General features: G+C 28.5%; 1 protein-coding gene across 1 annotated transcript in view; it reads left to right on the forward strand.

The window, feature by feature from the left end:
- The window catches only part of LOC111616512 (dual specificity mitogen-activated protein kinase kinase 4-like), a 36281-nt gene that overhangs the window by 16747 nt on the left and 9055 nt on the right, over positions 1–10479 (forward strand). The window contains exon 5 of the mRNA XM_023357918.1: positions 6933–7067. Coding sequence (XP_023213686.1) covers positions 6933–7067 — 135 coding nt within the window. The remainder of the gene's footprint in view (positions 1–6932; positions 7068–10479) is intronic.

A 10479-nucleotide genomic window follows, 5' to 3' on the forward strand; every position in this document is an offset into this window, starting at 1 on the left:
TTTTTTTTTTTTTTTTTTTTTTTTTTTTTTTTTTTTTTTTTTTTTTTTTTTTTTTTTTTTTTTTTTTTTTTTTTTTTTTTTTTTTTTTTTTTTTTTTTTTTTTTTTTTTTTTTTTTTTTTTTTTTTTTTTTTTTTTTTTTTTTTTTTTTTTTTTTTTTTTTTTTTTTTTTTTTTTTTTTTTTTTTTTTTTTTTTTTTTTTTTTTTTTTTTTTTTTTTTTTTTTTTTTTTTTTTTTTTTTTTTTTTTTTTTTTTTTTTTTTTTTTTTTTTTTTTTTTTTTTTTTTTTTTTTTTTTTTTTTTTTTTTTTTTTTTTTTTTTTTTTTTTTTTTTTTTTTTTTTTTTTTTTTTTTTTTTTTTTTTTTTTTTTTTTTTTTTTTTTTTTTTTTTTTTTTTTTTTTTTTTTTTTTTTTTTTTTTTTTTTTTTTTTTTTTTTTTTTTTTTTTTTTTTTTTTTTTTTTTTTTTTTTTTTTTTTTTTTTTTTTTTTTTTTTTTTTTTTTTTTTTTTTTTTTTTTTTTTTTTTTTTTTTTTTTTTTTTTTTTTTTTTTTTTTTTTTTTTTTTTTTTTTTTTTTTTTTTTTTTTTTTTTTTTTTTTTTTTTTTTTTTTTTTTTTTTTTTTTTTTTTTTTTTTTTTTTTTTTTTTTTTTTTTTTTTTTTTTTTTTTTTTTTTTTTTTTTTTTTTTTTTTTTTTTTTTTTTTTTTTTTTTTTTTTTTTTTTTTTTTTTTTTTTTTTTTTTTTTTTTTTTTTTTTTTTTTTTTTTTTTTTTTTTTTTTTTTTTTTTTTTTTTTTTTTTTTTTTTTTTTTTTTTTTTTTTTTTTTTTTTTTTTTTTTTTTTTTTTTTTTTTTTTTTTTTTTTTTTTTTTTTTTTTTTTTTTTTTTTTTTTTTTTTTTTTTTTTTTTTTTTTTTTTTTTTTTTTTTTTTTTTTTTTTTTTTTTTTTTTTTTTTTTTTTTTTTTTTTTTTTTTTTTTTTTTTTTTTTTTTTTTTTTTTTTTTTTTTTTTTTTTTTTTTTTTTTTTTTTTTTTTTTTTTTTTTTTTTTTTTTTTTTTTTTTTTTTTTTTTTTTTTTTTTTTTTTTTTTTTTTTTTTTTTTTTTTTTTTTTTTTTTTTTTTTTTTTTTTTTTTTTTTTTTTTTTTTTTTTTTTTTTTTTTTTTTTTTTTTTTTTTTTTTTTTTTTTTTTTTTTTTTTTTTTTTTTTTTTTTTTTTTTTTTTTTTTTTTTTTTTTTTTTTTTTTTTTTTTTTTTTTTTTTTTTTTTTTTTTTTTTTTTTTTTTTTTTTTTTTTTTTTTTTTTTTTTTTTTTTTTTTTTCTTGTTTTTACAAAAAGCTCTTGTAATTAATATTGTGGAAAAGTTCTTGATCTTTAGAGTATTTCCTGTGCAGGAATAAAGAAAAAAAATTGAAGAAATAAATCACACATACTACAATTTCAATGCAAGGAACTTAATTTTTTTTCAGTTCTTCTGATCACTTCTCTGTCCATTCGCTATAACAGTCTGACATTGTGACAAAGAAAACAACACAAAAAAGAAACAAACTCATGTATCTTCTTTCTCATGTCTCCTTTTTGAAAGAAAATCTTCGTCTTTTCTTTCAAAAGGTTTTCAATTCCTCTCTTGAGCATACGTGATATCCCTCTTTGATCCGGGTTCTTTGGTCATCATCAAGTCGTGGAAGGTTTACAGACTACCTTAACTACAACAATGCCCATCCAGACAAAGGAGATCATATGACAACATGTCCACAATATGTTATATAACTTGCCAATAGGGATTGACAGTCAAATTAGTCAATTTATTATCTACTAGCAGACCCTGCCACGCATTGTTTTGGCTCAAAACGTATCTATATATATAACCCATTCAACGTGTCCGTCTGTCCCGTAACCATTTGATAACGGACACTAGAGGCGCCCCTATCGTGTGTCATATTTCAAACATTCAAATTAACAATTTTAATTATTATTTAAATTAACAATATAAATTATTATTATTATTCATTTGCCCAATAAATTATTATTTGCCCAATATATAACAATATAAATAATTCAATATATTTGTAATAGGAATTTATTATTGTCACGGAATGCCTGTAATGTTCACTAGGGGGCGAATAACGAAAAACCAGATAGATTTGAACCACTACGATAAAACGATAAGGTTTGAAATAGTTAAGGTAATATNGTCTACAAAAACTGGAGCGACCAAACAAATAGCAAGATTTGTCGCACTTATATCTTGTAAACTATAAATGATATTTTTATGATTTAAATTTTATTGGATAGAAGGGTTACATCCATATTTAAAATGGTGGGTCATGGATTGTAGCTGTGTGGGGGAGGAATAGCGGTTTGGTGTGAACATTGAAAATGGTGATGCAATGTGGTGTTTGGGCAGTGAAACTTTGGATGGCGATGAGATAGGATGTCAAAATTGGTGTCTATTTCTATGGAACAACAGGGTCTATGATATTATTTAGCAATAATAATCGATAAAATAGATGTAAAGTTATAAGCTGATACCTTTGTGAGTTGAAGAAAATTTTCATGTCTAAGAAATTGCAAAGGAAATACTAACAGAAATGTGTATCATTGGAAAGAAAAATTGAAAAGGAATCAGAAAAGTCCAAAATAACTAGTGCCAAACGATTCAGATTGTATAATGTAATAAAACCCAGCAAGTCAACTCCAATGCGAATACTTTGAGTGTGTTGCCACATGAACCAATAGATATTGACTTGGAATGTGATAACCAGCAAGACTTTATTTATTTACATCTTATCCTTCCTCTAACAATACAAAGATGGATTTATGCCTTAAATGATTGCGATTGTGCCCTGTACACAACCTCCCAATTTTTTTGATGTGTGTGATATCTGGGGTTAACTCATTGCAGTCTGTTGATGCCGTGGGGGAGGCAAAGAATTGTCAGTCAGGTTAACAATATTGTGTGCAGGACATTTTGGACTGCATGGCGGCCACGCAGTTTACATTTTTATTGATTGTATTCTTAGCTACTGGCTACATACAGTAGGTGGAGATAATAATCCTGCAATTGACAGATTGATGATCTGTGATAGGTCTCTCTAACTGCAAATTTTCACCTTCAGATGGCCCATGAAATTATAGAAGTATACCAAAGACAGAGTTAAAGTTGGGTTTTAAAAAACATCAATGATGACTTTCTTTTCTGCCAAAACTCAGACTCAGCCACTCTCATTATAAGTTTTGGGGAGGGATGGGAAGAAATGTAATGACCTTGAATGGGTTCGTGCTGAACCAAAAGTAGCACGTGATGAACCATTTCTCTCTCTCGCAGAATGAATAATTTCTTTGCCTCCTTACTTTAAGAAAATTCGATTTTATGACATGACATTAGTCTTTTTCTTATTTAAATAAAATTTATGAATTAATTTAAATTAAATCATGAAATTATTTATATGACATAGAGATGACATAGCTAATTATGTAATTGATTTTATGCCAAGTTTTTCATTTCTTTGTAAGTGAATAAAGTGTTTTTAATAGAAAAATTTATATAATTGTGTACAACATGGATGGGTAACCTTTATCTATGTAAGGGTCACATTTCAAAACTTTTACACTGATGCAGGCTGCATACAAGAGAAAAGAGGGGGAAAGTCAGTAAATCACAATTATTTATTCATATTTAGCATAGATATACTTAATTTAGCTTCTGGAACTGATATAAACATAATATATCGGAAATATTTGGTTAAATATTAGTCACTGCTAGTTTTAAATTAGTTTTGATGTGTCTGTTAGCCTGTTTCTTGTTTTAATTTTTACCAAATTCATTGCAGAAAAACTATTCACATCATAAGTTATAGAAAATAACATTTGAATTTTTGCTGCATACTTCCTTAAGCTGGGAAATTGATATATTTATTCATATTTTATGTGATGCGAGCCGCAAAAAATATTACTGTGGGCCGCAGGTTGTCCATCCCTGGTGTACAAATTAGGCTTTAATTAATTAATTAATAGACTTGGCTGAATATTACATAATGGAAAGGGAAAATGCAGAGATGTTAATAAATCAGCAAATAATGTCATAATTGGTCATGGAAAATCAAGGAATGTTAGGGAATCAAAGATGAAGTTACTTGTACAGACCCTGAATGTAATTTTACCTCCTTTTTTAATGGATTCGTTTCTTGGAATAATGGATTATTTCTATCCAAAATCTATTGTAAATTTTGCATTTTTTTCAACATTTAGTTAATATTTGGATATTTCTGGAAATTTGTAGAGTTTGATGATGCACTTGTTACATTTGGGACATGTACAATTGAAGAATTCTACGAGAGTCAGCTGGCTGATTGCGATTGATGAGGAGCCACTTAGTAAACACTCTGTCGCTGGTCCAAGTGTAGTGCCGAAATTTAGCAAGGCCATTGAATATTTCCAAGTCATGAAGATTTTCCTAATAGTTTCAGCTAGGGTTTCTCATTTCCAGGTCTTTTGCTTGTCTCGGGATTCTGAGATAAAAGTGAATTGTTTCCCGGGAAATCCCGGGATAGAATTAATTAATTTTTAAGATATACAAAATATCTTGAAATCAAATGATATAATTATTTTTCATTTTTTAAAGTAATTTAATATGTTCTTAACCTCCAAAATTATATTAATAATGCTGTGTAAGATATATATTAACCGAGTTAACTCGGGCAAGTTCTATAGCGTTACAGAAAATCTGGTCCTTTCGGCCCCCAAAAAAAAATTTTTTTGGACTTTTGGAATGTTTTTTAAGTCCAAATTTTTTCAAAAATTTTTACCCGTGCAAAAAAATTTTTATCACAATTTTAATCAACCTTTAATGACGCGCGATTAACGCTTAATTGTTTTTTAATTAACGCAATTTTTTTATCAAATTTAATTAATTGTTCTAAAGTTGTAGTGCACGGATTTTACTTCGGTAAAGTTATTTAAAGCTAATTTCTGATGTCAAAAACGACCTCTAATAGTTTTTTAATTTTTTTATTGTATATAAGTTTAATTAAATCGGGGGTCGTAAATCGCAATTAAAATTTGAATTTTTTAAAAATATTTAAAAATATACCACCAGCTAGTATTCATCCTACTTTAAACCCTTGTCCTCCCGAGACGTCTATGAGAATGTCCCAGGAAATCCAACAGCAGATGTTCTCAAGGTCATCCAGCTGTAAACACAATGACTCATTGGTGTCAAATTTCGCAGAAAGGCGAGACAATGGAAAATAAAGTTTGAAGCTTTTTCTTTAAAATTAATGCATTTCTTTCATTTTTTCTGTTTTAAATATTTTTTATGTTTAATTACATTAATATCAAAAATTGGAAAGTCGCAAAGGAGTTAAAAATTACCTTTGAATTACGTAGAAATTTTCACAAATAGAAAAAATTTATTAAAGTTTGATTTTTTTATTGAAGTTGGAAACTGCATACAACAACAACAAAAAGAAAATGCTTTGAATTGAGTTAAAAATAAAAAAAATGAACTTAGATCAAACTTCAAACTTAGAAGGTAATTTTTGTTTTTTAAATAAAATATAATACAAAATATTGTAAATTTTTATAAGATTTTAAAAAGCAAAGATGGTCAATACTCCAATTACTCAATCTAATTCTTATTTTAGTAATGAAAAGTCTTGCTACTGAGAATGCCCTTTCTGATTCAATTGTTGTGATTGGAATCGTGTTTAATGCATTTAAGAGAAGACAGATATTATGTATTTTTTCACCTATAGCCTGGAAGATTTCTAGTTTGTTTTCGAGATTGTAGTACTTCTTTTCTCTCTACTATTCTTGATTTGTCCACCTCAGCTGCTTTAGTAGAAACATCATAGCCCAATAATTTGGCAGTTTGTCTTTTATAATCAGGTTATGAAGAAAAACTTCATACTTGCAGACTTTGTACTCGTTTGTATCATTGCCCAATTTGTACAACCTGGCATTATGCAGTTATTCAAGCTACTGGGCATGGTTAGAAATTAAGATAGCATAAGCACAATTATTCCAGATATTACGGGTAAAGAATTTTGAGAGTCCTGCCACAAATAAGCTATGTATTGATTATTGACCATTTGTGACATGCCATAATCAGCAAAAAACTAATAAGTAGGTTTAAAATTAATAAATAAAAATGTATTCTGACAGTTTATGAGTGAATTATACTTTCTATTTGCAAAATTTTCTCAACCTTAACGCAAAATAAGAAATTGAATTTTTAAGAAATTTGTGGGATTTCCCAGGTTAAGGAAACAACCGGGATTCTGTTTGAGAAACCCTAGTTTCAGCACAAATGAACAAGCTGCACTTTACCTGACATTGCTAATATTAAGTGATTGTGTAGTAAATAGACAGAAAAGTGGCATCAAAAGAAACAAAGATGGATGAGATTTTTTAACAAATCATGATGTCAAGCAAAGTTCTAATGAGCATATGTAATTTGCCCCCCCTTTTTTTGCGCTTATGGTAATTTTCGTCAACTTAGTTGTACACGTGTATGGAATAATATACAATCATATACGGCATAATATACACATGCATCACGTGTTTCTGTAAGATAAAGAATAGAGATCTCAAGAGAATGAATAATTTCAAGTACTGGTATTCCTTATATGTAGAAGTTAAAAATTGAAAATTTTGTCAAATAATGGATATTTTCCTGGGTGTACAGGATATCTGTTATTTGGAATATAACAGATTCATGGGACAATGGATGATTTTTGGCAGCTCAAGTGATCCATTAAAATGAGATTCTTCTGTATCAATATAATGTACAGTACCATAAAGTACAGGATGATTTCATGTCTCCAATATTCTTGCAATTATTTTAAAACCAAACTGAGTTGTTATTTACATTTTAGAATATTCTTAGTAGTTAAAATGTAGTGTTAATTTCATTTATATTTATACTGTATGTATTGTTTTTTTAGGGTGATTGTTGGATTTGTATGGAATTGATGGATACTTCTTTGGATAAATTTTACAAATTTATTCATGAGAGGCAAAAGCTTAGGATACCAGAAAGCATTTTGGGAAAAGTAACTGTTGCAGTAAGTAATGCGATTGTAAAATTTTAAAGAAGTGTTTTTTCATTGATGCATGTCAAGTATATAAATATTTTAAATTTACAAAGATATGATTTTAAATTTAATAATAGTTTTTTGTATGTATATATGTAAATAGCAAACCATTAATTAGAGTATTAATAAAATTTTATTTGTTTTATTAATTTTATATATTACAGTAACACCCTGAGTTACGTAACATGTGACTTACATAAATTCACAGTTACATAAAATGTAAATCTAAAAAATTGGAAAAAAATCTGAGTAGAGTAGCATGTAATTTTACAAAGAATTATTTTATTTCAAACATTCATTCTCTCTCTCTCTCTCTGGCCCACCAGTGGCCAAGCAGTCTTTGTTCCCTGAACACTGGGAGTTTGGTTGTCAGTTCATGCCTCGCTTGGATAGGCTGGCCACATGAGTTTTCAAGGTTTTCTCCACGTCTGTAATGCCTAAATAGGGGCCAATTTCCCTTAAAAAGATCTCCCGGAAGGCATCCTCCTAGGCAGATTGCCCAACTGTTGTGTTGCCATAACTAAACAAACAAACAACAAACTCTCTTTCTCTCTTCCTTTCTTTCTTTCGCACTGTACTGATTTATTACTTTAATGCTCTGCTAATCCTTTACTTTTTCGTCTAATTGTAAGCACATGTGCAAGGATACTGGGCACTCTTTCTCGTAAACAATTCTTTTATACAAAACAATAATAAATAATATATGTACAGTACACATATAATTGAGTTTAATTGAGTAAGTATTGAGTTGTTAATTACATAGTTACACTTAAACAATTTACAAATTTGACTTACATAAAATTTGAGTTATGTAAAGGTCTATGGTCTGTATTACTTACATAACTCTGGGTATTACTGTATATAAAAAGTTAAATTATATTTTATTTTGTGTAATCAAACTAACCATAATAAATGTAGACTGGCTCAGTGAATGGGATGGTTTGGATTTCTGAATTTTTCAGAGTATAAGGGTAACTTTAAGATTCAAATTTAAAGAAGGATTATTGTGACATCATCACGATGCTGGCCTGCAATTTTTAGTCATATTTTAAATTAATTAAATTTAAAATACAAGGTGTGTTCATAAAGTAATGCAATGTTGTCATAAAAAACATTTATTCAAGATATAGTTACAAATGTTAGGAAATCTTTGAAGTACTCACTTCGTGCATTTACACATTTTTTCAGTGATTTTCCTAGGCACAGTACATGCCCTGGAAGGCCTTGACGGGAACCTCATTCAGAGTGGTCATCACGGTGGCTTGGATTGCTTCAATGCTATCAAAATGGTGTCCTTTGAAGGTGGTCTCAATCCTCAGAAACAAAAAGAAGTCTGTTGGAGCCAAGTCAGGACTGTAAGGAGGCTGGGATAGCATTTCCAAGTTGTGCTTCACCAGGAACTCAGATGCATAGAGCAGTGTGGCTGGGAGTGTTGTCATGATATAGAGCACCCATGTAGTGGTGATCTTTTTTCTCATGCGAAAGAGCCTTTTTCTCAATCTTTTGAGAACATCCATATAGTATAGACGATGTTGATGGTCTGTCCTGGAGGTACAAACTCCTTGTGAACCACATTCTTAGTGTCGAAAAAGACAACCAGCATTCTTTTCACTTTTGACTTGCTCTTTCTTGCCTTCTTTTGTTTGGGGGACACCGGGGTGTGCCATTCGACACTTTTGTGCTTTGTCTCTGGGTTGTACTCAGATACCCATATTTCATCTCTGGTAATAACATTGTCTAGAAAATCAAGCTCAATTTGAACACATTCCGAAAGTTCATTTGCGATTTGCAATTTGAACACGTTCCGAAAGTTCATTTGCGACTCGATTGGCCTTTTGCTCGTCTGTCAATACTTTGGGGACCAGCTTGGCATACACCTTTTGTATGTTGAGATCGTTTGTTACGATGGTGTGCACAGTGGCTATTTGAAGGTTCAGTATCTGTGCAATTGTCCTAACACTCATTCAGTGGTCAGAGTTCAACAAATCACGCACATGAGTCACATTTTTGTCAGTGTGGCTGGTTGATGGCCATCCAGAGCAGGGGGTTGTCAGTCACCTCTTCCCAGCCCTCCTTAAACATCTTCAACCACCTTGAAACTTGTGAAGACGATAGAGCAGAGTCCCTGTAGGCTTGCTGGATCAATTGATTGGTATTGGTATAACTTTTGCTGATTTTGGCCCAGAATTTGATTATATAACATTGTTCAATTGTTTGCTCCATCGTGTGTCATGATACGGTCTTTAAGATGAATTTCACAAAATCAACAATATTGACACAACCACTGCTCAGAGCAGACTGACCTTGGGCCCATTGTGAAGCCAAGCATCCCCCCATGTAGCCCAAGTGGTCTGAACATGCTGTGACACACAGTTGCTTCACAATAAAATCACTTTGCATTACTTTATGAACACACCTTGTATATGCTCTTGATCTCAAACTAGTAGTGGCTTGCCCCTGTACATCATACTTTTCCTGATAACAGTGTCATGCTGGTCATTTATGTAACTCTGTTCTGGGAAAAATTTTTGAATTGAAATCATGTGACTTCTGATCTAGACTGGAAGTTCAATTTACAGTTAATTGGGCCTTTGGACCGTAAACTTTCCATATCTGGTCTTGACTTTCATCTATCTAACACCGTTCTTGAGATTATGGAAGGACAGACAAATGGACGGATGACAGTGGGAATTTATAGAATACAATTTTTTCAAATTCAGCCTAATAAAGAAAAAGAAAACATGTATAGCATATTATTTTTAGTGTAAAATAATATAGTACTAATTTATTTTGGAAGCCATTCACAAAAGATGCATTTATATTCAAAATTCTAAAAAAGATTATTTTTACATTTTTGTGATTTCATAACTTCATGTGCATTTGGTAAACTAATTTTTTGTAATTAAATTATTTTTCACAACATGCATATATATCAGGGCTTCTTAAACTTTTTTTACTCACGACCCCATTTATGATTGTGATTTTTTTCGCGACCCCCCCCCCCCAAGTATATATACAGGCATACCTCGACTTACGTCGTTTCGAGTTATGTCGTTCCCGATTATACGTCGTTTGTCAAAAAAGTATATGGAAAAATAGAAATCAAATTTATGTCATTTTATTCGACTTTACGTCTGTCCGCCACAAATATTGAAGTCGTAATATCACTAGAAAAACGTTTAAAGCACATAAAATCATATTAAAATATATACAAGTATGTACTGTATTTACAGTACACGCATTCGTAAATTTAGATTACTTTTTTTGTACTATATTAAAAACTAAAATTTATTTGTTTGTAAGCTTAAAATAGATTTTTATTAACCATATATTATTTAAAATGCTTTCCTAGTGATAAGTAGATTCGGAGACAGGTAAATTCGACTTACGTCGTTTT

This window comes from Centruroides sculpturatus, unplaced genomic scaffold (genome assembly GCF_000671375.1).
Source record: "Centruroides sculpturatus isolate CEXI.00-Female unplaced genomic scaffold, Cexi_2.0 scaffold2189, whole genome shotgun sequence".
NCBI classification, from domain to species: Eukaryota; Metazoa; Arthropoda; class Arachnida; order Scorpiones; family Buthidae; genus Centruroides; species Centruroides sculpturatus.